The 26,469-nt window shown below is 50.7% G+C and overlaps 1 protein-coding gene and 1 pseudogene across 6 annotated transcripts; both read left to right on the top strand.

The window, feature by feature from the left end:
• Nucleotides 1–22: 22 nt before the first annotated feature.
• On the top strand, nucleotides 23–26,469 carry Sema4a (semaphorin 4A). Of its 6 annotated transcripts, none has more exons than XM_058571903.1 (16): nucleotides 23–42; nucleotides 6,862–7,029; nucleotides 9,060–9,220; nucleotides 9,974–10,033; nucleotides 10,183–10,281; nucleotides 10,507–10,609; nucleotides 11,409–11,525; nucleotides 11,901–12,025; nucleotides 12,167–12,339; nucleotides 14,035–14,185; nucleotides 19,475–19,655; nucleotides 19,996–20,031; nucleotides 23,675–23,793; nucleotides 23,905–24,062; nucleotides 24,671–24,771; nucleotides 25,141–26,469. In XM_058571903.1, the coding sequence occupies exons 2-16, from the start codon at nucleotides 6,891–6,893 to the stop codon at nucleotides 25,728–25,730; spliced, it is 2,313 nt and encodes a 770-aa protein (XP_058427886.1). In that variant the 5' UTR covers nucleotides 23–42; nucleotides 6,862–6,890; the 3' UTR covers nucleotides 25,731–26,469. The 6 variants fall into 6 exon arrangements, with proteins under 6 accessions (XP_058427886.1, XP_058427884.1, XP_046277642.1 ...); XM_058571901.1 differs by lacking the exon at nucleotides 23–42 and adding an exon at nucleotides 1,866–1,908; XM_046421686.2 differs by lacking the exon at nucleotides 23–42 and adding an exon at nucleotides 5,634–5,871.
• On the top strand, nucleotides 20,038–23,668 carry LOC131423295 (transcription initiation factor TFIID subunit 9-like; annotated as a pseudogene).

The raw sequence follows: 26,469 nt of genomic DNA, 5'->3' as shown, positions 1-26,469 counted from the left end.
GACTTGGACGCCGGGGTTAGGGTCTGCACTCCTGGGCTGGGGGTAAGGCTGGAAAGTGGCGGGGGAGGGGAGCGGGTTCTCTGGGGTGGGCTGCAGGGATGGGACCAGATTCCTGGGCTATGGACCTGGTGTATCTAGGTGCCAACTTCAGTGGGTAACGTAGGGGGTGGCCCCCTGGTCTCGGCTGGGGGGAAGGGCAGTTGCAGAGAACTTGAGGGGCAAATCCTAAAGGGCAGGAGCCCAGGCCTAGTCAGCCTCACTCTCCTGTTTCATTATCCCCACGACCATCATTTGCTCCACTGCACCAGCCATTTCCTGCCCCCTCCCACAGTCAGACACAGCGGAACACCTGGTCTTCCCAAAGGTGGGGAAACCGAGGCTAGGAAACCAGAGGAAATCAGCTGTGTCCAGAAAGCTCACTCCACCCCAGGATCCGGGAACAGCAGACCTGGCATCCAGGGCACCCGGCGGGTTCCCCAAGGCAGCCACCAGCCGGGACCAAATCCCTGCTCTCTCAGCAGGGTCATCGAGTTCTTTTCTGGAAGTTTGGACTTCCATGGGTCAAGGCCAGGAGAGACCCCCCTGAAGTCCAGCTGGGTAACCCAGAGAAGCAGAGCAGGAGAAACCAGGAGACTCCCCTGGGACATTTCGGAAAGGTAGCCCCTTCCAATTCTGCCTCAGAGGCGGGACCCCCATTTCCCCGAAAGAGAAGACGATGGAGACAGGGACCCAAGGACTTCCAATGAGGGTGTGGCGCGTTCTGCCTTTCCCCCTTCCTCTTTCTGTTACAGTTTTCTTGAATTCCTTCCATCTTGATCCCAATGATTTTCCCCCTGTTACCGCGTGTCCCTGTCCCGGGGTGAGGATTCTGAAGAAGTCGGCACTTTCTGAGGCCCCCAGGCCTGGGTGCTGAATGGCAGAGAGGACGGAGTGCCCGGAAGGAAGCGTGGGCGGCTGTGATAGTGACTCTGCTCAGAGGTCACTTCCACTTTCAGCACATGCCATGTCCTCCTTGCCCCACCCCAGGAGGAAAGCTCACCCACCACGCAACCTAGACCTAAGAGGGAACCAGAGCTGGTCTGTGAAGTCTCCTGCCCAGGGCAGCTGCAACATGCTCACTTCCTATTTCCTAAAAATACTATTAAGTCTGGAGAGAGCCAGGCTGGTCCCAGGTGGCAGGAAAGCCATCAGCCACCTTTTGCTTACATGAGTCAGAGAGGGCAGGTGCCCTGCCTGGGTTCACACAGCAAGTTAGAGACAACCAGGTCCAGGATCCAGGGCAGAGGTGCCTTTTTCTCAGTCCTTCTGCATGCCGACAGAGACCAGTCTAAAAGGGACTTTTTTTCTCAACTCCTCACTTACCAGGGAAGAAGTTGAGGCCCTGTAGGGACAGATGGGGACTCTGGTAATAGGGTTGCTTAGGACCAGCACTGAGAGGGAACACAAAGACCCACCTAACCCTCTACCTACTGCTTAGATAAGAAGGGATTCCCAGGGAGCAGAAGCCCAGGGAAACTGGCCATCAAGGGGAATGGACTCCAGCTGATGCCCGGAACCCAGCTGGGGAACATCTGCATAGTGGTGCCTGCCTGAAGGTGGGCAAGGGGCTGAGCAGGATGGGGGGCTGAGGACCCATCTCCTTGCCTCGCCCCCACTTGGAGCCCCTCCTCCTCCACACATGTGGATCCAGGAACCACAGAAGGTGGGGCACAGTGGGATCAGGAGGAGGAGGAAGAATATGGGGAGATTCTAGTCCCTCCCACTTAGAGATGCGGTCGCCATGGTGACTAAGGACCAGTGAGGCGGGATGGGGTTGGGGATGGGGGTGGGGGTGTGGCAGGGACCAGGCGCCAGGAGTCGGAACACCAGGCATTCCAGGGGGAGGGAAGCGGCATTCCCCAGCTCCAGGTAAGGGAGCCAGAGAGCTGAGCAACAGTCCTCAGGAGGAGGCGGGCCATTGTCTGGGGCTGGCGCTGCCCCGAGGAGGGGGCAGACGAGGGGTCGGGCCATTGTGTGTGATGCCGTGCGCAGTCTTCCAGCACTAGTCAGGCTGAGCAAGGGACCCAGGAGGCTCTGGGTAAGGGGTTAGGAGGCACTGGCTGTGTGGGCGGCAGGAGGCTGGGGTGGGAAGAGGCGGGGGCATGCCGGGGGAACCCCCTGGTGCCCACATACAGTAGGCACTCAACGCACATAAGTTGATTTGACTGGCTGGTGATCATAAAAAGAAGGCAGGCCAGGGGAAGTGCTGTGGGTCTGAGGAAGGGGAGCCAGGAAGCAGATGTTCCCCAAGTCTGCGCTCTGTTGAGGGCTGCCCCTGAGGCTGTGGGGGAGGACCAGGGGGATCTGAACCTTCCCGGTCATCGGTGAGACCTGGAGTGGCTTTGGTCCTGACTCCAGGAGCCCTCCCCTCAGTGAGGCGCCCCTGCTCTGCAGGGAGACCTCGGGGTTGGTTGAAGTTCCCAGGTAGCTGGGGTAGGGTGGGAAGCAATCCCTCCGTCTCCCCTCCCGCCTCCGCCTGCACATCTGGGTCTCTACTCTGGGCAATGAAGCCTGGCAGGAAAGGGCTATTGTCGCCTGTGGTCTAAGGCTGTGGAGGAGGAGTCTGGGGAGGAGCTGGACCCTGGCAGGGGTGTGTGTGGGGGGGTGAGCTCAGCATTGTCATGCTGGGGGTCCCCAGGTGGGGCTCTAGGCCTTGTGAAGCAATAAGGGGGGAAGCCCTAGATTGGGGCTATGGATATGGTATAGCTCCTACAGCCTGTCCCCTGAACACCTAACCCACTGCCACCCCACCTGACCTGCTGCCCCAGAGTGCTTCCCCTCTCCGGCCTCAGTTTCCTCATTTGTACAGGGAGGCGGAGGTGGGGACCTGCTGGCTCTGAGCTTCCTGTGGGCAGGACCTGCTGCATGATTTGTGCAGCCAAATGTGAGCGAAATGAAAATGTGGGTCCCCTGTTCAAAAATTACTGTGACTTTCAAAACAGCATTGGGCCAGGCGTGGGCCCTTCTGAGCACAGGGACGGTATGACTGTACTGGTCATGCATCCTTGACGCTGGCCTTGGCCGTGGGCTCTGCCAGCTGCAACCTGTGAGACTTTGAATCTGACTTCAGAGGCTCCGGTGGGAGGGGTGCGCTGCTGGGGCAGAGTGCCCCTCCTTCCCATTGGGCTCTCTGCCAGAACTAGACCTGAAGGCCCTTGTGGAGGTAGGGGGTGATGGTGGGAGGCAAGGAGGTGTGATGGCCTCTCTTTAGGTAGGTTTCTGTTCTCTCTGAATCAGGAATCACCCCGGAGATACTGTTTTTTAGTTGAGATAGAGCTTGCTATCTCCCACCCCCCACACTTACCTTCTCCTTCCAAGTGGCTCTGAACTGAGTTTCCTTGGGGGGGGGGGATGAGGGGGGAGGGGGTGGACTGAGGGAGCAGGGCTCCAGGGAGACTGTAAAGCTAAGGAATTAGCTTCTGAATGAAGTAGAGCTGAATTTAACTTGGCTTCTAGTTATGTCACCTCCTTGATCCTCACTTTTCTTCTCTCTAAAATGGGATTGTGTTAGATTATTGGTAATGTTTGCCTAGCATGCACGAGCCATGGGTTTGATCCCCAGAACTGAAAAATAAATAAATAAAACAAATTTTTAAAAAATGGAATTGTGACCAGGCATGGGGGTGCTCATCTGTAACTAGCAACTCTGGAAGCCGAGGCAGGAAGATTGCAAGTTCAAGGCCAGCCTGGGCAACTTAGTGAGACCCTGCCTCAAAAAAAAAAAAAAAAGCTCAGTAGTAAAGCACCCCTGAATTCAGTCCCCAGTACTGCAAGAATAAATAAGTAAAATAAAATGGGATTGTGGTGGCAGTGACCTGCTGAAATTACTGGCAGGACCCAGAAGTCAACAGTACCACTCTCCAAGTGGGATGGAGGGGCTGGGGAGAGGAGGTCTGGTTTGAAGGGGAATCCTGGGTCTTGCAAGGAGGAAGTAGTACAGGGTATTGAGTCTTCCACCGCCAGAGAGGCGGGAATAGAGCACCAGACGGGGAGGAGTGTGGCACTGGAACTCCCCGCCTCTGGTTCCCCATCAGATCTCCTCCCGGTGACCCAGATAAGCTAATCTGCTCAAATGGAGAAGGCCTTGGGGCAGGTTGGCTTCCCAAATCTGAGCTGGGGGGGTCAAGGAGCCTTTGCAAATGGGGTCAGGAGAATGGAAGTTTCCTTTGATTTTGAGAGCCTGGCAGAGATCTGGCAATCAGCCTCCAAGAGACTTCGCAGGAGTCTTATGCAAGTCTGACAGAAAGGATGGTCAGGAGGGGTCTGTGTGAAACCAAGCCCTGGGGAACTGAGAGATGATGGGAGCAGGAAGAGAAGAAAGATGGCCAAGTGGGGTCTGACAGGGAACTTTACGAAGTAGTGGGCTGTATCCCCAGTCGACTGGTGCTGTGGCAAGAGGGATGGGAGTTAAACTACAGGAAGGACTTCCTGGTAGTGAGGAATGTGCACTTAAGATGGAGGTGGATTATTTATTGGAGTTGGACTGGCCTTGGGACATCTGTGCTCTTTAACCTGTAGTCAGCTGACCTGGCTGAGTGGGCAGGAGCCTCCTCACTTTATAGGCCACAGTGCCTCATTAACCCTGCATTATGAGGTCCCCCTGGAGTCTTTACAGAGGAATGAACAGCCACCATTAGGGGCTGGGTGCCTCAGAAGTGTATTTCATTAAACATGAGCTCAGACGGGAAATTTCCTGGGCTCCCCACTGGCCCAATGCTTCCCGAGAATGATGGCGATTACATTACAGGAGGGACTTCCTCAGCAAAGTCATGAATAAGAGCCTAATACAATTGTTTTCATCTTTTAAAGATTGTGGGCTTGCTGGGCATTGGTGGTACACACCTGTAATCCTAGCAACTCGGGAGGCTGAGGCAGGAGGATCTCAATTGCTAGGCAATTCTGGACAACTTAGCAAGACCCTATCTCAAAATAAAAAAGGGACTGGGGAGCCCGGCATGGTGGCGCACGCCTGTAATCCCAGCAACTCAGGAAACTGAGGCAGGAGGATCATGAGTTCAAAGCCAGGCTCAGCAATTTAGTGAGGCCTAAGCAACTCAGCGAGACCCTGTCTCTAAAGAAAATATTTTAAAAGGAATGGGGATATGGCTTAGTTAGTGGTTAAGCATCCCTGGGTTCAATACCGGTACCCCCCCCCAAAAAAAAATGGACTGGGGATGTAGCTCAGTGGAAGAGTGCTCCTGTGTTCAATCAGGAATAAATAAATACAATAGAATAAAAAATAGTGGCTCAACCAAAAGTGGGAGTTTGAAGGTCAGACTGCTATAGGGACTTCCCAGTGTGTAGGTGTGGTAAGGCCCCCACCGTATGGGTAAGTGAAAAGAGGAATATGAAAGACCATGATACCACGTCTCCTATCTGGGAAATCTTGGGCAGGAGAAACCACAGCTGGGCTGGTTAGACTGGCTGGATAGAGAGGCAGGAGAATCACTGAAGTGACCCAGAAGGGCCTTTTCAACTTTCTGGATAGATTGAGGCAAGAGGCGAGCAGGCGGGAGGGAGGGAGGGAGAGAGGTGTGTCTCCTGGGAGGCCGAGAGGTTTTCTTTTTCCCCTCCCAACCCACTGACTTCCGCCCAAGCCAGGATCTGTCACAACTCGAGGTGGAAATTCTGGTTTCCCTGGCCAGGACTCCTGCGCTGGCTTTGGGACGACGATGGGTGCCTGGAGGACCGTGCTCCCATTCCAGCCGGGCTGAGCCTTCTCTCCCCTGCCTCCGGGGCCTGGGAACCTCCTCCTTCTTTCTCTGGGGTGGCATCCCCACCCCGAGTCTGCCACTGGGGGTTCCCGCTGTGGCTGGTCCCAGGGGATGTGAGGTGAGAGGGGCGACCGGGATTGGTGATCTTGGGGGAGTGTGCAGCAGAGCCCCAGGGAGGCCCCAGCAGGAGCAGAGAGATAAGACAGAAAGGGGACACCGCCACCCAGGCCTCCCCTCAGGAAATACTGGTAGCCAAGCTGGCTGATGGACTGGCATCACCTCCCCGGAAGATGAGGGCCAGGTGGGCTCCGAGTCAGAGACCCTGAGCCCCCTGGGGCTGGGGGAGCTGCGAGAGCAGGCTGACTCAGACCGGGTGCCTGCCTGGGAACGGGGTGAGTACGGGGCACAGAGTGTCAACAGATCTAGAGGTGATGGGAGAATTAAGTCCAAAGAATCTGTATTTTGAGTATAGGAACTTGCTCCCCAGAAAGTCCCCTGCCTAGGGCAAGCAATGATTTGGAGAGGGGAAGACTAGGGAGAAAAGACACAAAGACTTCCCCGAGAATAAGGCAAGAATTGTTGAAGCAGCCAGGCGCGGTGGCCCACGCCTGTAATCCCAGCAGCTCGGGAGGCTGAGGCAGGAGGATCAAGAGTTCAAAGCCAGTAGTGAGCAATTTAGTGAGGCCCTAAGCAACTCAGTGAGACCCTTTCTCTAGATTATATATGTGTGTGTGTGTGTGTGTAATATATAATTATTTTTTTAAGGGCTGAGGATGTGGCTCAGTGGTTAAGCACCCCTGGGTTCAATGCCTGGTGCCAAAAAAAAAAAAAAATTAGAGCAGGGCTACAGATGGGAAGGAACAGGGTGGAGAGTGCCAGGACCCCTACCTTGGGGGCAAGTTAAGCCGCACTAAGCCGCAAGCTGAGTGCGATGGAAGCGAGAGGAGACTGAGGCCATTTCAGATGGGGAACTGTGCCCTCCCATGTACCCTCCCCGCCCCCCCCCCACTACACACACTTCTGCTGCCTGGGGCCCTGCGATTGGTCCTCAGTGAGGATGTGGTAAGAACTGGTCATCCAGAAAGTGCCCTGGTGCCTGTTTCTTCAGAGCCATCTGGTGATAGCTTCTGGCTGAGCATGGCCCTCCCAGCCCTGGGCCTGGACCCCTGGAGCCTCCTGGGTCTCTTCTTCTTTCAACTGCTGTTGCTGCTGCTGTCGCCGCTGACTGCAGAGAGTGGTGGGCAGGGACCTATGCCCAGGGTCAAATATTATGCAGGTAAGTGTCAGATGGGGAACGTGAACTAGGGGGAGAGGAGGAAGGAGAGGGGAAAATAGATATGAAGAAACAGGGTGCCAGGCAAGTGTTAGGCAACCACCGTGTTTGTGTGTGTGTTTGTGTGTGTGTGTGTGTGTGTGTGTGTGTGTTGAACCTGAGCCTTGTGCATGTTAGAAGAGCACTCTGGCACTGAGCTACATGCCCATCCCAAGAAACAGAGAGGCGGAGGACCTGGGTGAAAGAGAGACAGTCAGAAATAGAAATTAAAACCGAGAAGCCACCTACCTGAGCTACAGATTCAGGGAACGGGCGAGAGGGGTCCCAGGTTCTCCAGGGCACCGCCTCTTTCATTTCTGCAAAGTTGGTGATTTCTTTTTTCCTTCCTTAAATGTCACCTTAAATCTGGGGCACCTTAAATCCCTAACTGCTTTCACACCCCCAAGTGCCCCAAAGTCAAGGCCCATGCTAGAGGATCATCTGCAGATCTGGTGACCCAGGGCATACCAGGCACAGGTAACCGGTGGAGATCATGCTGGACCATTCCCTGTCCATAGACACCAGGAGTGTGAGCACTGCGATGGCCCGAGTAGGAAGTGGGCCCTGGACCCCTGCAGGCACAGTTCGGCTGGTTTTCTACTGAGGTCGTGGAGATGCTGGTTTTTTTATCTCTAGGGAGAGGGTTCAGGGAAAAACATGGCCCCTGTAGGAATCGTAGGGGCAGGTCTCCCGGGCACAGCTGTGACTTTCACATCTTTCTGGGGCAACCTGGTAAAGGAAATGTAGTTGCCTGTTTTTGTTGTTGATTTGGCCCTGGGACTTGAACCCAGGGGTGTTTTACCACAAAGTCAGATCCCAACCCTTTTTTAATTTTTTATTTTGAGGCAGGGTCTCGCTAAGCTGCTTAGGTCTTGCTCAGTTGCTGAGGCTGGCTTTGAACTTGCCATCCTCCTGCCTCCGCCTCCTGAGTCTCTGGGATCACAGGCGTGTGCCACTGTGCCTGACTTTAGTGCCACCAATGGAGAGGCCTCCTCTGGGTAGCCCTTCTCTCACGGAGCTCAGCCTCAGAGCGGGTTGGGGAGTAGAATGAGCAGACACTCGTGATGATCAGTTTGGTAACTGAGGGGTGTGCACAGTTCTCGGGGAGGCCTGGTCTCCCTGAGGCCAGCTCTTCTAGCACCTTCCCTACTTTCTTCTTCAACTTCCCTTAGTTGTCAGATACCCTGAGCCTGCAAAGGTAACAGGAGCCAGGCAGCCCTCTCGTGCTAAGATGTGTGGTGAGAGAGGAATCGAAGAGGTCCTTTCCCCCTCGCTGATGGGCTCATGGGACACACACACACACACACACACACCACCACCACCACCATTACCACCACCACCACGCTATACTGGGGAAATGTACAGGACCTAAATGAGCCTCCCACAAACGGAAGCCTAGATGACATTCAGGGGTGGCCACCTAGACCTCAGAAAGGGAGAAAACATGTCTCCTCTCTGTACAATTTCTAGTGGTGGAAATTTCCTGTCATAGAGGAGGAGAAGGAGGTAGGTTAGTGGTAGAGGTGTCAAGGGGGACTCTTCCCCCCTCCCCCGACACTGTCCTGTCTGTCCCTCCCTTTCCTGTTTGTGGCTGGAAACACCTTTCTACCTGTCCCTTGGACTTCTGAGCCCCTCCCAGTGGGGATCAAGGTGCCCTTCCCACTGCAGCCCCCCAGTCCTGAAAGAGCAACCCCTGTGCTTCTCTTCATTTCCTTTCTGTCCGCCTGGGGTGCTGGCCACACTCCCCCAGTCCCAGGCTCTCATTACCCTGTCCCTGGCAGCTTCTCTCTGCTGTGGACTCATCATGCAAAGCTCCCGTGACTGCCAGCAGGGTGGGGAGCAGGGGCTGCAGGTGGAGAGGACTGGGTTCAGCTCCCAAGGTCCCTCTCCCAGGCCTTCTGCTGCTCTTGCCAACCTTGACCTTGTCCTGCCTTTGTCTTGGGAATCAGGTCCTGCCCATCAATTTCTGCTCACTGTCTCCTTCTCACCAACAGGGGATGGACGCCGGGCACTGAGCTTCTTCCACAAGAAGGGCCTCCAGGACTTTGACACTCTGCTCCTGAGTGGTGATGAGAACACTCTCTATGTGGGAGCTCGAGAGGCCATTCTGGCCTTGAATATCGAGGATCCAGGAGTTCCAAAGCTGAGGAACATGGTGAGGATGTTGGGGGTGCGTTGGGAGGGTGCTGGCAGCTGCCTCGCACTGGGGCTGCCCGCGGATGAATAACACCCCAATGGCCATTGTATTGGTTGAATAATACCAACTGTTAAAATGGCTGGTCTGGAAATCATTGACATAGAAGATAAACATTGACTCAAATCATATCAATAATTTGATATCCACCCATGGAAGCTTCAGGGAGGGAGAGAAGAACAGGAAGGAAGGAAGAGAGGGTGTTAGCAATCACTGGTCAATTCCATGGTGTAGTCCGCGTGTGGCCTGTCGTCCACTTGCATCTATGTGGTGCTGGCAAAAACCGCTGGTTTTCTGGGGTGTGTCCCAGGAACTGATGTTTTAACAATGGCCCTGGGAAATGTGTGACATGACCACTGTTGCCGTATATATATGATGCTTTGCACTGGGTGTTTATGTAGACTACCTGGGGTGTCCATCCGCAGCCTGTGACCGTGACCAAGATCACTTAGTAAGTGCTAGAGCCTCCATGGGAACTCAGGTTTGTCTGATTTCTTAGGTAATGTCCTGCCACGGACCTGGGTCCTGGCGAATATTAGTATCAACAGGTTAATAGCCCTGATCACAAATAGATGTTGTTACTGTCCATTAGCATGTGATCAACCACCATGCCTACTGGCAATCTCATGCCAGATCTGAGAAGGGGATGGCAGGGCACAGAAGAGCTAAAGACCCCATTTCCTTTGGTCTCCCCTTCCCAACTCTCTATTTCAGATACCTTGGCCAGCCAGCGACCAAAAAAAGAGTGAATGTGCCTTTAAGAAGAGTAATGAGGTAAGTGGAGGTGGGGACATGGTGGCTCTGGGTAGAGAACCCCCGGTATCCCTAAGGCCATCATGGGATGACCTTAGATGGAAGTGAGCCTCTAGGGGTCCAGGAGTTTGGGGAAAGGGTCTGGAGGTCTGATTCTCTGTCTCCCCCAGACGCAGTGTTTCAACTTCATTCGTGTCCTGGTCTCTTTCAACACCACGCACCTCTACGCCTGTGGCACCTTTGCCTTCAGCCCAGCTTGCACCTTCATTGTGAGTCAGCTGACACCCAGCGCACAGGCCCCTGAACGTCACTTCTCACACCTACCCCAGCCTGTCCTCTGTAGCTCTGGAAAACTCTGGTCCCTTAGGACCCTCATGGGCTTCCTGGCCCCAGACAAATTCCCCTGTCGGTCCCTCTCCCTTCCTCCTCCTGCCCCTCATTTCCCAGATGTGAGACCCTGGCATTCTGGGCCCCCAGCCTCTCTCCCCCTCTAGGGTCTCCAAGATTCCAACCTGTTACCCATCTCAGACAAAGTCATGGAAGGGAAAGGCCAAAGCCCCTTTGACCCTGCTCACAAGAACACAGCTGTCTTGGTGGGTGAGTGTCAGGCCTCCTGATCTATCCCAACATCTGCCTTTTCTAGTCACTGTAAAATATGGAATATGACAGAGAGATGATCCAGGAGCCTCAGAACCTAAGATTTAGAGGAGAATCAGGCGTCTCGACCACCAACTCCTACTGGAACTGCCATAAGGAGATGGAGGGAAACAGGGAGATGTGGAGAGAAAAGAAGTGAGACACCTGGGAAGGGTGTCAGGCAGAGAACTGGGGTTCAGTCACTGTTCAACAAATGTGTACGTGTGCAGACATCTCCTCTGGTGGGCCAGACATGGGGCTGGGTATTAAAGTGGTTATAAAGAAGAAATCATGGCCCGATGCCTTCCCAGACACAAACCATTACAGTCTTCCCACTCTGACTTCCTGGAGGAGGTGGCCTTTGACTTCTGAGCAGGACTTGAAAGATATCAGGTAGAGGGACACAGAAGGTGTTCCAGGAAGAGAAAGGGAGGACCCAAGGTGTGCAAGCAGAAAATGCAGTCACCCTCTGAGATCAGTGAATGCAAGTGGTTCAGCTGGTATGTGAGGGAGTAAGCAGAGAAAGGCTGGAAGGGTGCCCAAACACAAAAGGTGACTCTGGTTATTTCCTGTGGAAAGACACACCTAAAAAACGTGTCTGGTGCGTGCGTGCTGAGTGTGGGTGTGTGTTAGCTGGGTTTTGGGGGCTCTTCAGAAAGATATAGGAAGAATAAAGGGGCCAAGCTGGCCCCAGTCATAGGCAGAGCAGGGCACCCTCCTTCTGCTAAGTTCTCCTCTCCTCCCCATCCTCCGGCCCTAGATGGGATGCTCTATTCTGGCACCATGAACAACTTCCTGGGCAGTGAGCCCATCCTGATGCGCACGCTGGGCTCGCAGCCTGTCCTCAAGACTGACACCTTCCTCCGCTGGCTGCACCGTAAGGATCTGACTTCCAGCCAGCATGGGTCTGGCCCCTTTCCGAGTCTGGGAGACCATGCACTGAGTTGTTAATTCAGTGCACACTATGCGTGCATACTAAGAGTAGGTGCATTACTCTTAGGCACGGGGTGGTGGTGGGGGGGGGGCGGGTTCGCAGGGAAGAAGACAAACCTCCAGTTCTCTGGAGGTTTTCATCTTATGTAAATAAACAGGCAGCGCACGCGCGCACACACACCATCCCAAGCTGTGGGGATCTGAGGCAGCCGGTTTCATGGACCCCAGAACCAACCCAAGGGCTTTCACCAAGGGAGAACCCCGGCCATCAAGGTGCTCAACCCCTAATCCCATTTTGCTCCCCCCCCCCCCCCCGCAGCGGACGCCTCCTTCGTGGCAGCCATCCCTTCGACTGAGGTCGTCTACTTCTTCTTTGAGGAGACAGCCAGCGAGTTCGAATTCTTTGAGAAGCTCCACACCTCCCGGGTGGCTAGAGTCTGCAAGGTCTGCTGCCTGGGCGGGAGGCGGGTCTGTCCGCGGGGGAGCCAATGGGGAGGTAGCAGAGGCGGGGCGGAATTCCGGATGCCCAATGGGAGGGCGGGTGGGCGGGGCCGAGGCGCCCCTTGACGGCTTGCGCTCCCGCAGAATGACGTGGGCGGTGAAAAGCTGCTGCAGAAGAAATGGACCACTTTCCTGAAGGCCCAGCTGCTCTGCACCCAACCCGGGCAGCTGCCCTTCAACGTCATCCGCCACGCAGTTCTACTGCCCGCCGATTCTCCCTCGGTTCCCCACATCTACGCGGTCTTCACCTCCCAGTGGTGAGCCGGAGGGCGGGAACACCTGAGCTAGAAGAACATCTGTGGCCGTGGCTCCCTGGCTCTTGGAAAGGAGACAGGAACCGATGTGCAAAGCACTTTGCATAGAAAGGCATTTGGTTGTCACGGCCTCCCAGGAATTCCACTCATGTCCTTCACATAGATGGGAAAAGTAAAGCTCAGAGAGGCTCCGACTAGTTCATATTCTAACTGGCTCTGAAATGATGGGGAAACGTTTACAAAAAAACATGTTAAAATCAATAAAACAGCCAAGAAAATAGGAAGAAATGGGAGAATACAAGACGCTAATAAAAATTTAGGCTGGGCGCAGTGGCGCCCGTCTTTGATCCCAGCGGCTCGGGAGGCCGAGACAGGAGAATCTCCAGTTCAAGGCCTCAGTAGTGGTGAGGAGCTAAGGAACTCAGTGAGACCCTGTCTCTAAAGAAAATACAAAAAGGGCTGGGGATGTGGCTCAGTGGTCCAGTGCCCCTGAGTTCAATCCCAGGTACTCCCCCGCCCCCAAATGCATATGGATTAAATAAATTGTTAAATACATTAAAGTAAAATGATTTAAATAAATAAATAAAAACAGAAAGAGAAAGGAAAAAGAAAAAAAGAAGAAGAAGCTGTAGCAGCTAGAGTTAAGGCCAGTACATTACAAATACTTTCCATAAGACATTGTATAGTCCCTAGCTGTCAATCACAAATTTATCTCTGAGATTCCTAATGGCCAGGGCAAAGAGAGAAACACCATCAGTATTATTAGAGAAAAATAAAGTCTTTGCTTAGAGGCTGAGAACTGTTAACTGATTTTTCCAAAGTCTCTCAGTCAGGTCAGACCCCACAGTGTTTAGTGGGGGTCAGAAAACCACACTACGGACAGTGTGTTAAATACCAGAGTTATCTGTGTAAACAGGGTCTGGTATCCATGAGATCTAAGCTAAGGACTTGGTGTGTACGATGGTCAGGTTAAGAGAGAAAGAGAGAGCTGGGTGTGGTGGCAGATGCCTGTAATCCCAGTGACTCGGGATGCTAAGGCAGGAGGACTGCAAGTTTTTGAGGCCAGCCTCAGCAATTAAAGTTGCCCTAAGCAACTAGCAAGACCCTGTCTCAAAATTTAAAAAATTAAAAACAAAAAAGAGGGCTGGGAATGTGACTCTGAGGTAAAGTAGATTAAATCCTCAGTATAGAGAGAGAAAGAGAGAGAGAAAAATCTTCTGTCTCCATAGACCACAACTGAAGGGATAAAATTACTCAAAATACTCTGATAGTCAGGCTGTAGTAGATTCTCCGAGAACCAAGAATCCCAGGGACCCAAAGAAGAGAGCTTCATGTGGAGCCCTGATTTTCCCAAGGTCTGGAGCTGCTTGTTCTGCCTTTCCTATGGGGGTACCAGCCTAGCAAGATAGGCAGGAGCCACCCCAGGGACTGTGCCCCAATTAATTCTAATTAAGCATAATCACATTTCAGATTCTGAGATGGGCCTAGAGCCAGGCTGTGGGCTAGACTCAGGGAACTCCATGGGGCTCTCCCAACCCTTATCTCCATTGCAAGGGGAAGAAGAGGCAGTTGGAGGTTTGCCCAGTGCTTCACGCTCATGCCACCCTCTCCCTGAGGGTGGGCCAGGGCTGGAGGGGTTGCTGATTTGTACAGCAGAGAAAACCACAGATAGTATCTAACCTCTCTGGCTGTCTTCAGGCAGGTCGACGGGACCAGGAGTTCAGCAGTGTGTGCCTTCTCTCTCGTGGATATTGAGAACGTCTTTAAGGGGAAGTACAAGGAGTTAAACAAAGAAACTTCACGCTGGACTACTTATAGTGACAGTGAGATCACCCCCCGCCCAGGCAGCGTGAGTATAATTCTACCCCTGAGCAAAGCCCCTACAAAGAGGCATGGATATAATGTGTGTGCAGAAGCAACTGTCCTACCGTGGGAAGTGCCCAGTAACTTAGTTACCTACCAGTCCTGTCTGGAGCTGGGTCGGTTTCTTACAAATGCTGACGTTGGCCCATTTATATTCTACCTAGCCCAGCTGCCCATACCCCACAGGTGTCCGATGCCATCCTACATCCAGCACAGCTGCTAGGCACCTCCTCCCCAAGACTAAGTGCACACCAAATATCTGGATATTAAGGCATATATATGGGCTGTGTATCAGACTGGCTTGGGCATCTTCACCTGCATTTCTTATGTGATTTTCTTTAAAATCAGAGTTATATATAACTAATTTAAAAAGTCAAAACGATCTACAGAATTGTATCCAAAAAACAGCCCTATCTGGGCATGATTGGCACATGCCTATAATCCTAGCTGCTGGGGAGGCTGATACAGGAGGATCGCAAGTTGGAGGCCAGCCTGGCTAATTTTGTGAGACCTGGGAAACTTACTACATGGCTCAACTGTGAGAAATAGCATGCATAATATAATATTAGTCTACCAGACACAGTGGTGCATGCCTGTATTCCCAGCAGCTCAGGAGGCTGAGGCAGGAGGATCTTGAGTTCAAAGCCAGCCTCAGCAACATAGCAAGGCCCTAAGCAACTTAGCAAGTCCCTATCTCTAAAAAGTGCTGGGGATATGACTTAGTGGTTAAGCACTCCTGGGTTAAATCCCTAGAGTGTGCACACACAATATATATATAACATATAAAATAATATATATAACATAAAATGTTATTCTGCGTTTTTGCATAAATTTTGATTCTCCTGAGGTTAGTAATTCTCTTTTTTAAATTAAATTATTTATTTATTCTAATTTGTTATATATGACGGCAGAATGCAATTCAATCTATATTACACATATGGAGTACAATTTTTCAAGTCTCTGGTTGTACATAAAGTAGTTTTACACCATTTATGTCTTCTTACATGTACTTAGGGTAATGATGAACATCTCATTCCACCGTCTTTCCTATCCCCATGCTCCCTCTCTTCCCCTCCCTCCCCTCTGCCCTATCGAAAGTTCCTCCATTCCTCCCACGCTCCCCCCAACCCCATTATGAATCATTATCCTCATATTAAAGAAAACATTCAGCCTTTGGTTTTTTGGGATTGGCTTACTTCACTTAGCATAATATTCTCCAAATCCATCCATTTACCTGCAAATGCCATTATTTTGTTCTCTTTTAATGCTGAGTAATATTCCATTGTGTATATATGCCACAGTTTCCCTATCCACTCATCTACTGAAGGGTATGCAGATTAGGGCAGCCAATCTGGAAAGCACTATGGAGGTTCCTTGGAAAACTGGGAATGGAACCACCATTTGACCTAGCTACCCCACTCCTCAGTTTATACCCAAAGGACTTAAAAACAGCACACTACAGGGACACAGCCACATCAGTGTTCATAGCAGCACAATTCACAACAGCTAAACTGTGGAGTAATTATCTTTTTTTTTTCCCCCGCTTGCTTTGTTTTCTAAGTTCTTATCTCTCCTTCAACCTCAGACTCCTTCTGAATTATCTGAATATCTCTGAAGACAGACCTGTTAGCTATTTAGCAGTTTCATGTTCCTGGAGAGCTTCACATCTGCCCCTGTCTAGACAGGTGGCCCCTTGCATTAGCTGCAATCCTGGAGTCCCCCTTTGTCGTCATCCTGGGGATTCCCTGGCCGTCTTCCTGACACATACTGTGATTGTGTTTTTTGCATTCCGTGGCTTCCTCTTTTTTTCCTTTCTGTCTTTTTTCTTTTTTGTACCAGAGATTGAACACCCAGGGCCACTTTACCACTGAGCCACATTCCCAGTCTATTTATTTATTTACTTATAATTTTAAGACAGGCTCTCACTCAGTTGTTGAGGGTCTCTCTCAGTTGCTGAAACTGGTCTTGCACTTGCAATCTGCCTGCCCCGGCCTCCCCAGTTGTTGGGATTATGGGCATGTACCACCACATCCCCCTAAATTAAATGTTGTTAAAGAAGAGGCCCTAGGTTTAATCTCTGACACTGAAAAAAAATATTCTATTGAACTATTTCTCCTCCTTCCTTCCTGTCGTCTTTCTTTCTTTTTTTCTTTTTTTTTTTTTTTAGATGGGGTTTGTTCTGATGCTCAGAGGCTGGCCTCAGACTTCTAGACTCCAATGATCCTCCAGCCTCAGCCTCCCAGTGGCTAGGACTACAGGTGCCCCACAGTGTAGATATGGATATTTCCTTTCCATTTTCTCTTGAATTTATTTGTTTGTCTTAGAGTTTTCTACAGTCTGGATCTTGATTGCATCTGGTGTCGTTTAAGTATTTCTTGTAAATTGTTCAGTGGTTGAATAAAGAGATTTAATCAGATTCAGGTTTGATTAAAAAATCATAACCACAGCTATTTTATTTTTTATGCGTTTTTGTGTGTGTCTGTGTGTGAGTGTGTGTTCCTGGGGTTTGAACCCAGGGCCTTTACATGCAAGGCAAGCACTGTACCAACTGACCTATATCCCCAGCTTTGATTTTTGTGGGCAAGATTGCTACATTGTGGTTGTTTGCACTTCCTTCTGGCTACATGCAAAGTCTAGCTGCCCAGTGAAGTAAAGATTCCTCTTTTGCAGAATTCTATTCTTGTCTTCTGAATGTTCTTTTCTAAACTTTTTGCATTTTTTAAAAAATATTTTTGAGTTGTCAATGGACCTTTATTTTATTTATTTTTAATGTGGTGCTAAAAGAATCAAACCCAGTGCCTCACACATGCTAGGCAAGCACTCTGCCACTGAGCCACAGCCCCAGCCCTTCTAAATATTCTATCTCTTCTCACTTTTCTTAGGATAGTAATGATAGTTTTCTGTGATATTTTCTTCTCCCTGAATCATTTCTGTTTCCTCTTAGGTATTTCTTTGTTCTTTCCCCCACCCCTTTGTTTGGTTTCTTTCTTTCATGTTTGTAGCTTTACTCAGAAGTCTGGTCTTCCTTGCGATCTACTCTGCATATGTGGGGGGTTGAAACAGGAGGCACTTTGCCACTGAGTCACATCCCAGGTTCTTTTTATTTTTTTAAATATTTTTATATTTTATATTTTATTTTGAGATTGCTGAGGCTGGCCTTAAACTTGTCATCCTCCTGCTTCAGCCTCCCTAATTGCTGGTATTACAGGAGTATACCACCATGCCTGGCTGTTCTGTCTGCTTCTTAAACTGACTTTCAAATAATCTTCTTTATTTATTCTCCCTTTAACTTCACTTCCAGAGGTAGCTTGGTCCATAATTCACACACTTTAGGAATTCTATCTTTTAAATCAGATGGTTTAGGGGGTCCCTCTAGGGGTACCTGAAGAAGGTTCTTCTCTCCCGTAAGTTGTAAATCGTTTGTTCACTTGCTTAACAGCGTCTAAAATGTGAATGCTGTTTGCTTTCATTCCTGTTCTCCACACCACTCTGCTCTAGGTTTATGACTTTAAAAAGAAATCCCTCCAGGTACAGTAGCACATGCCTGTAATCCCAGAGGCTGGGGAGGCTGAGGCAGGAGGATTGTGAGTTCCAGACCAGCCTTGGCAATTTAGTGAGGCCCTAAGCAACTAAGAGAGACCCTGTCTCTAAATAAAATATTAAAAAGGGCTAGAGATGTGGCTCAGTGGTTAAGCATCCCTGAGTTCCATCCCTGGTACAAAAACCAAACAAACAAATAAACAAAAAAGAAATCCCTTTGGGCTGGGTGTGGTGGTGCATACCTGTAATTCCAGCAATTTGAGAGGCAGAGGCAGGAGGATTGCAAGTTTGAGGCCAGCCTTGGCAATTTAGCAAGATCTTGTTTCAAAATAAAAAGGGCTACAGTGCCCCTGGATTCAATCCCCAATTCTGGAAAAAAAAAAAAATCCCTTTGGGAGGAGGTGAAAGTAGGCGTGTGTGTTCTAACTGGCATCAAAATGGGATGTAGATGCTATTACCTCACTTTACAGATGAGGAAGTTGAAGTTCAGAGAGGTGAAATAACTCACCTAAGTCTACAGTGGTAGGTGACAGAGTTTGGGCTGTCATCGAGAGATGCTCTTGGTTGTGGAAAACAAGGATCCTGACTGATGATCAGGATAAAGGTGTCCCAGAGTCCCAGCATGCCTGTGTTGGCAGGGCCTTTAGAGAACAGCTGGTCCTACCCCCTCATTTATGGGTGAGAAAAAGGAGGCTCAGATGGAGAAGGGACTCTCCCAGAGTCATGCATCAAGTTCATGCAAAACTGTGATGAGAAACACTGCGTGCCACACCACCCCTTCCTGTGATGTCCCCCATGCAGTCACCGACTCAGCAAACAGTTCCTGAGCACCCTCATGCCAGGTCCTGTGCTGTACCCGGGGCTAGAGACATGTGCAAAACATGGTCATTGCCTGCATGAAGCCTCTCCTGCTTCCTGCTGACTGCCAGGCATCTCTGATGCAGGTGCGAGGAGGACAGCAGTAACAGCGAACCTTTCCTATGTAGTGGGCATTGAACCCAAAGGGGCTTAATCACTGAGCCACATCCCCAGCCCTTTTAATTTATTTTATTTTTGGCAGGGTACTGGGGATTGAACTCAGGGGCACTCAACCACTGAGCCACATCCCCAGCCCTATTTTGTATTTTATTTAGAGACAGGGTCTCACTGAGTTGCTTAGTGCCTTGCTTTTTGCTGAGGCTGGCTTTGAACTCGCGATCTTCCTGTCTCAGCCCTTTTTATTTTTATTTTTTATTGTTTTGGTACTGGGAATTGAGCTTATGGCCACTTAACCACTGAGCCACATCCCCAGCCCTTTTTATTCTTTATTTTGAGACAGGGTCTCGCTAAGTTGCTTAGGGCCTTGCTAAATTATGGAGGCTGGCCTCGAATTTGCGATCCTCCTGCCTCAGTTTGCTGAGTTGCTGGGATTACAGGCATGTGCTACTGCGGCTGGCAGCAGTTAACCTTTCTTGAGGACTTACCGCATGCCAAGCACTGTTTTGATTATTTATATTAGTGCATTTTATCTTCATGGGGGGCCTGTGAGGTGGGTATTGGCGACATGCCCAGTTCATCATTGAGGAACCTCAGGCATGCTGAGGCAGGGACTCAAAGCCAGGCAGCTCCAGAATCTGAGCTTTATCCACCCTCCTAAGATAAGAGAAGGCAAGGGGAGGAGGGAGGGGAGAGAAGGGGCAATGGATGGGCTGAAGAGATGGGCCAGCCAACCTGATCTGCCTCCTTCCTCCATCAGTGCTCCGTGGGTCCCTCCTCTGATAAAGTCTTGACCTTCATGAAGGACCATTTCCTGATGGATAAGCAGGTAGTGGGCACGCCCCTGCTGGTGAAGTCTGGTGTGGAGTACACACAGCTCGCGGTGGAGACAGCCCCGGGCCTTGATGGGCATGATCATCTGGTCTTGTACCTGGGCACCTGTGAGTAAGGGGCTCGGGGCACTTCCTAGAGCAGGGGCGAAGGAGGGAGGACCTTTCAGTCCAGTCACTTAGTCATGGTTTTACAGATGTTTAGTGCGCCTGGCACTCTGCTGGTCTCCAGTACTCTGTTCTGGAAATCCAGTAGAGAACAAGGCAATCCAGTCCCTACTCTTTCTGTGCTTTTGGTTTTCGAGGGGACACAGGGAGGTCTTTGATGGGGCTAGCGAGAGCTGCTTGTCTTGTGGGTAAAGCCGAGTTAGAGGGTGAAGAGTGAGTGTGTAGAGGAGAATCGGAAACAGTGTATAGAGATCACTCCTTTTTTCTTTTTCTTTTTTTTTAGTGCTGGGGACTGAACTCAGGGTCTTGTGCGTGCTAGGTAAGCACTCAACCACTGAGCTACACACCATCCCTGAAAGAGCCCTGAGATCACTAGTTCAGCTGGGAAAGTAGCTCAGTGGTGGAGTGTTTGTGTAGCATGCGTGAGCCTCTGGGTTGGATCCCCAGCACCACCTGTTGTCAGGCTTCTTTTTTCTTATAGATGGGAAAGATGAAAAGAATCGAAGAGGGGCTGGGGCTCAGGGGTAGAGCGCTTGCGTAGCATGTGTGAGGCTTTGGGTTTGATTCTCAGCACTGCATATAAATAAATAAGATAAAGGGAAAAATATAAAGAATCAAGGAGACCGGGTGATGGTAAAAAGATAGTAAAAGATGGTAAAAAGGCAGGCGCTGGGCATGGTGCCACACGCCTGTAATCCCAATGGTTTGGTGGGAGCTGAGGCAGGAGGATTACAAGTTCCAGGCCAGCCTGGGCAACTTAATGAAATCCTGTCTCAAAATAAAAATAAAAAAGGGCTGAGGATATAGCTCAGTTGGTAGAGTGCTTGCTTTGCATGCACAAGGCCCTGGGTTCAATCCCCAGCAGAACACACATAAAACAATAATAATAAAATAAAATAAAAGGGCTGAGATATAGCTCAGTGATAGAGCACTCCGGGTTCATTCCCCAGTATCACAAAACATCAGACACAAATCTGTGTCCTGACAGAATAGGCAAAGATAGACAATAAGCATCCTGAGTAAGTAAATTACATAATATCATAGTATGTTAGTTATGACATTAGAAAATCCAGTAGAGCGTTGTAAGGAGGAATCAGGAATACCAGTAGAGGTTGCAATTAAAAAAAGATATTTTAGGCTCCTCCCCGTAGTGTGCCCGGCTCTCTTACAGTTGCTGTGGAGGATTATGTTGTTAAGGGACATTCTGCTCACCGGTATTCCAAGCTTTGAAAAAACTACACTATGCAAAGAACTTGTATCACGATCAGGACTGAGGGCTGGGGATATAGCCCAGTTGGTAGAGTACTTGCCTTGCACAGACAAGGCCCTGGGTTCAATCCCCAGCACCACACACACACACACACACACACAAAGATCAGGACTGAAATACATGAAATCAATGTGGGTGATTTGGCTCAAGACGTTTGATCACCGGATAGCATGGAGTCTGGCAAGATGGCTTCTCCCATGAACATTACAGAAAGACACACAGATGATGGCACAAATCGTGAAGGATATGGGATTGCAGAATTTGAGCCAAGAGTTATAAATCAGATGTTGGGATTTGCCTTCTAATATGTGGCCCCAATTCTGGATGATGCTAAAATTTATCCCAGCCATGCTAAGAAGCTACTGTGGATGCAGATGGTGAGTGATTGGCAATCTGGCGTGGAGCTGACCAGTCTTCACCTTTCTTCCCCCAGAAAATTTTTTTTTATTAGATATTGCAAGGCAAAGAAATCAAATTCCTTTGCCATTGATCAGGCCATATTCAGATCCTAGATTGCCTCCTGATGGATATTGCTTAACAGCTACAAAGTATAGGCTCAAGTTTTTACAAAAAAAAAAAAAAAAAAGCATGTACTTCTGTGGGGAGAATAACAGTTCCGTGGTTAAGTGTTGGTTCAGTTACTAGCAGACCAAGGACTCCCACACTGGGCACACCAACCCTACAAACCATGTTGTCCCATGTCTGTTTCAGCTAAGTAGGGACTCCAACGTCTCCATCAGGGCACAGGTTTACCAACAGAAGCCTCAATTCCTGCAGCATCAGCAGTTCAGAATGTTGTGATTAATGATGGAATCATTGTTAATTGGATAAAAAAATTCCTTTTTTAAAAATTTTGTTAGCTGTTGACGGACCTTTATTTTATTATTTTTATGTGGTGCTGAGAATTGAATCCAGTGCCTCCGGCTTGTTAGGCAAGCGCTCTACCACTGAGCCACAGCCCAGCCCCCAAAACATTCTTTTTTTTTTTTTTTTAAAAAAGAGAGAGAGAGACAGAGAGACAGACAGAGAGAGAGAGAGAGAGAGAGAGAGAGAGAGAGAGAATTTTTTATATTTATTTTCGGCGGACACAACATCTTTGTTTGTATGTGGTGCTGAGGATGGAACCCAGGCCGCACGCATGCCAGGCGAGCACGCTACCACTTGAGCCACATCCGCAGCCCCAAAACATTCTTATTATCACTAATATGGTATCATCACAAAATACTGCCAATGAATCATCAAATGCATCGAAAAGAAAACGAGAAGATGACGATAATGATGATGATGATGATGACCACTATGACGATGACAACCACTATGATAATTTGTAATCTGGCTTTGATGCATGTAATACTTTTTTTTGGGGGGGTGGATACCAGGGATTGAACTCAGGGGCACTCGACCACTGAGCCACATCCCCAGTCCTGTTTTGCATTTTATTTAAAGACAGGGTCTCGATGAGTTGCTTAGCACCTCGCTGTGGCTGAGGCTGGCTTTGAACTTGCCATCCTCCTGCCTCAGTCTCCCGAGCCCCTGGGATTACAGGTGTGCACTCCCTCACCTGGCCTGCATACTTGGTCTTAAACCCATTGTACTGAAATTAAAGAAGCACAATGGAAGTTTTCAAGTTGTATTTTGGAAAACTTAAGTAGTATTTGATGATTAAATAGTAGTTACTGTTCTTATCAATTGAAATTCTGGATTTTCTTTAATAGGACCTGTAATGGTTTTCATCAGCCTTTATATTTAAAAAATAAAGTTGTTCATTGATTTGTTTAAAAAGACATTTTATTATATTTTATAATATATATTAATTATATATGTATATATAAAATATATGATATATATTTTAATATATGTATGTGTGTATATTTACACACACACACACACACATATACCTATGTATATTAGAGACAGGTCTCTACGTTTCCTGATTAGGTTGCAGGTTTTTATGTGTTGCTTTTTTTTTTGTACTGGGAGTTGAACTCAGAGTTTCCCGCTTGCTAGGCAAGTAGGTTGCAATTTTGTTTTTTTTTTTTTTTTTAATATTTATTTATTTATTTTAATTATCGGCGGGCACAACATCTTTGTTTGTATGTGGTTCTGAGGATCGAACCCGGGCCGCACGCATGCCAGGCGAGCGCGCTACTGCTTGAGCCACATCCCCAGCCAACAATTTTGTTTTTTTAATATTTATTTTTTAGTTGGACACATATCTTTATTTACTTATTTTTATGTGGTGCTGAGGATGGAACCCAGGGCCTCGCACTTGCTAGGCGAGCGCTCCGCCGCTGAGCCACAACCCCAGCCCATGGTTGTAGTTTTTTAAAAGGTGGTCAGGGCCTCACCAAGGCACCTGAGTGGAGACATTTGATGCATGTGATGGAGGCCAGTGATGTGATTTTCAACAGGGGCAGTCAGCTGCCCACTGCCCATGTCTTTGGAGAAAGAGGGACCTGGGTTTTCTCCAGCAATGGAGTTTTCAGGCAGTTGCAAAGGAAAGGGAGCAGCCCAAGGACTCTAAGTCATTTACAAGAGCCCTCCACCTGTGGGCATGGAGGACAGTGAGTGGCCTGGCTGATCCACCCAGTGCACCCTGCGCTTCAGGAGTGTTTGGCAGCTGGGGAGGCCACCCAAGGCTGAGAGGGCTCCAAGAGCCAGGGGAGAAGCTTCCAGCTCTGTTTATCCACAGCCACAGGGTCTCTGCACAAGGCTGTGGTGAGTGGGGATGGTGATGCCTATCTGGTTGAGGAAATCCAGCTGTTCCCTGACCCCGAACCTGTTCGTAACCTGCAGCTGGCCCCCACCCAGGTGAGAAGGGACCTGATCCTCAAACGGCCACCTAGTAGGGCTGGCCTTGGGGGCTGGGTCGGGCTGGCCCCTGGGTCTGGGTTGTCTTGACCCTCTTCATCTCTATTCCAGGGCGCACTTTTTGCGGGCTCCTCGGGAGGTGTCTGGAGGGTGCCCCGAGCCAACTGCAGTGTCTACGAGAGCTGTGTGGACTGTGTTCTTGCCCGAGACCCCCACTGTGCCTGGGACCCTGAGTCTCAAATCTGCCGCCTTCTCTCTGCTCCCAACCTGTGAGTGCCAGTCCTGGAAGGTGGCTAAGACGGCCCCCTGAGAACTTCGGACCCGGCTTCTGCTTTGCTCTGCCCTCTCCTGGGGCCACTGACACATAACTCCAGAGGCCAGGGACCCTCTGTGTGGGTTCCTAGGACAGCGTGTGGCCAGGGGTTCTGAAGCTCTCTAGCTATCCCAGCTTCTGCATCCTCCCCTCCATTCCTCCTAGTCTCCCTGACCCCCCTTCTGCCACCCTACACTTCCCTCCCTTCCTTTTCTTGTTCCTTAATTTTTTTGGGGGAATGGGGGGGTTCTGGGTTTTAAATTCAGCGGCACTTTACCACTGACCTACATCCCCAGTCCCTCCCCTTTTTTGGTACTGGGGATTGAACCCAGGGCTGCTTAATCTTTGAGTGACATCCCCAACCCTTTTAATTTTTCTATTTTGAGAAGGTCTCACTCAGTTGGTTATGACCTTACTGAGTTCCTGAGGTTGGCCTCAAACTTGTGATCCTCCCACCTCAGCCTCCTGAATGGCTGGGATTGCAGGTGTGCACCACACGCCTGGCTTTCTGTTCCTGTGTTTGTTTGTCTTGACGGATGACTTTTGCGTGCTTTGCCCCTTCAGGAATTCCTGGAAGCAGGACATGGAGCGTGGAAACCCAGGGTGGGCGTGTGCCAATGGCCCCATGGGCAGGAGTCACCGGCCTCAGAGCCGTCCGCAAATCAGTGAGTGTGGGACCAGGGAGGCTGAAAGGCTCTGGAGGCCTTCTGAGTGGGGTGGGCCTTTCTGCTCCACGCCTGACTTGAGACCTGAGCTCCAGGGCTGGGACCCATCTGGGTCCTGGCTGGAGGAGGAACAGCGGGAATTCTGAGCTGGAGACAGCTGGGATTGGGGTTGGGATGGAAGTCAGTTTTGGTGTCAGAGTTGTGGTTCGAGGGACTGGAAGTTAGTGGGGTCCAGGCTGGAGACAGACGGGGGTGACACCGAGCTGGGAGCTGATATAGAAGCTGGCAATGAGGTGGGGTCTCGGTGGAGGTTAAGGACTCTCCCGTCCTCCTGCTTCCTTAACAGCTGTGGCTTTCCTTGTCTTCCAGTTAAAGAGGTCCTGGCCGTCCCCAACTCCATCCTGGAGCTCCCCTGCCCCCACCTGTCAGCACTGGCCTCCTACCACTGGAGTCACAGCCTGGCGGCCATCCCAGAAGCCTCTTCTGCCGTCTATAACGGCTCCCTCTTGCTGTTGCCCCGGGATGGAGTCGGGGGCCTCTACCAGTGCGTGGCCACCGAGAACGGCTTCTCGTACCCCGTGGTCTCCTACTGGGTGGACAGCGAGGAGCAGGCCCTGGCCCTGGATCCTGAACTGGCGGGCATCCCCCGGGAGCGCGTGGAGGTCCCCCTGACCAGGGTCGGTGGTGGGGCTGCCGTGGCTGTCCAGCGCTCCTACTGGCCCCACTTCCTCGTTGTCACCGTCCTGCTCGCCCTAGTGCTCTCGGGCGCCCTCATAGTCCTCCTCGCCTCCCCCCTGGGGGCACTCCGGGCTCGGGGCAAGGTCCAGGGCTGTGGGAGCCCGCCCCCTGGGGAGAAGGCCCCCCTGAGCAGGGAGCAGTGTCTCCAGCCCCACAAGGACTGCAGGACCTCCGTCAGTGACACGGACGCTGACAGCCGTCTGGGCACGGAGGTGGCTTAAACTCTGGGCTCGGGCAAGAGCCCTTGCTGAGCAGAGCTGGCTCCTGGCCGTGCTGCAGGGCAGCCCTGACTGGGGGAGTAGCACAAGTGACTGTCCTCCTTCCATGACCGGAGCTTGTCCTGCCTTGCTGAGCCGCCAACGGCACCCAGCGGAGCCCCGCGCAGCAGCCTGCGGGCCTCCCTACAGGACTCCCTTCCACCAAGCACAGAGGCTCTGTCGGGGGAGGCTGCCCCCAGGCCTGCACCACAACAGGGGGACCTGGAGAGGACCCTGCAGTTCTGGCCACTCCAGGGACCCTCCAGAAACTTACTGAGATATGGAAACCCCGACTGCTCCAGGACCCCGTATTGACCACCGGACACCCCAATGACCGTGACTGGACCTGGTCCTGGAAACTCCACCTTGAATGCAGCTGCCACCTCGGACACCAGCCTCCCTCCTCCCAGGGGTCTCCAGGATTCTGCAGGGAGCTGCCACTCCTGCTCCCCTTACCAACCACACACCACTGACTCTAGGAACTAGTCTTTCCTAAAGTCTGACCATCTTCCCTCTTGCTTCCATTTGGGCAGATTGTATTCTTTCTGCCCGACTAGAAGGGCAGGGGTAATCTGAGCCTTGTTCACTTCTTTACCCTTGCTGACCCCTTGTCCTCTGTCCTCTCCCCTTCCCTGTGTTTTGAGATTCTGAACAATGCTTGTCACAGACAGATTATTTTTTATTAAAAAGACAAAGCTCGTGA

Source organism: Marmota monax, unplaced genomic scaffold (assembly GCF_021218885.2).
Source record: "Marmota monax isolate L192 unplaced genomic scaffold, Marmota_monax_Labrador192_F-V1.1 WCK01_AAM20220418_F8-fsc00108, whole genome shotgun sequence".
NCBI classification, from domain to species: Eukaryota; Metazoa; Chordata; class Mammalia; order Rodentia; family Sciuridae; genus Marmota; species Marmota monax.
Note: the sequence above shows the minus strand (reverse complement) of the source record. Positions and strands in the feature narration are given on the sequence as shown.

Coding starts and splice junctions, on each gene's coding strand:
- Sema4a (XM_058571903.1), top strand. CDS start 6,891: ATGGCCCTCCCAGCCCTGGGCCTGGACCCCTGGAGCCTCCTGGGTCTC. Junction 12,026..12,166: donor GGGTGGCTAGAGTCTGCAAG/GTCTGCTGCCTG, acceptor GCGCTCCCGCAG/AATGACGTGGGCGGTGAAAA. Junction 24,772..25,140: donor TCAGAGCCGTCCGCAAATCA/GTGAGTGTGGGA, acceptor CTTGTCTTCCAG/TTAAAGAGGTCCTGGCCGTC.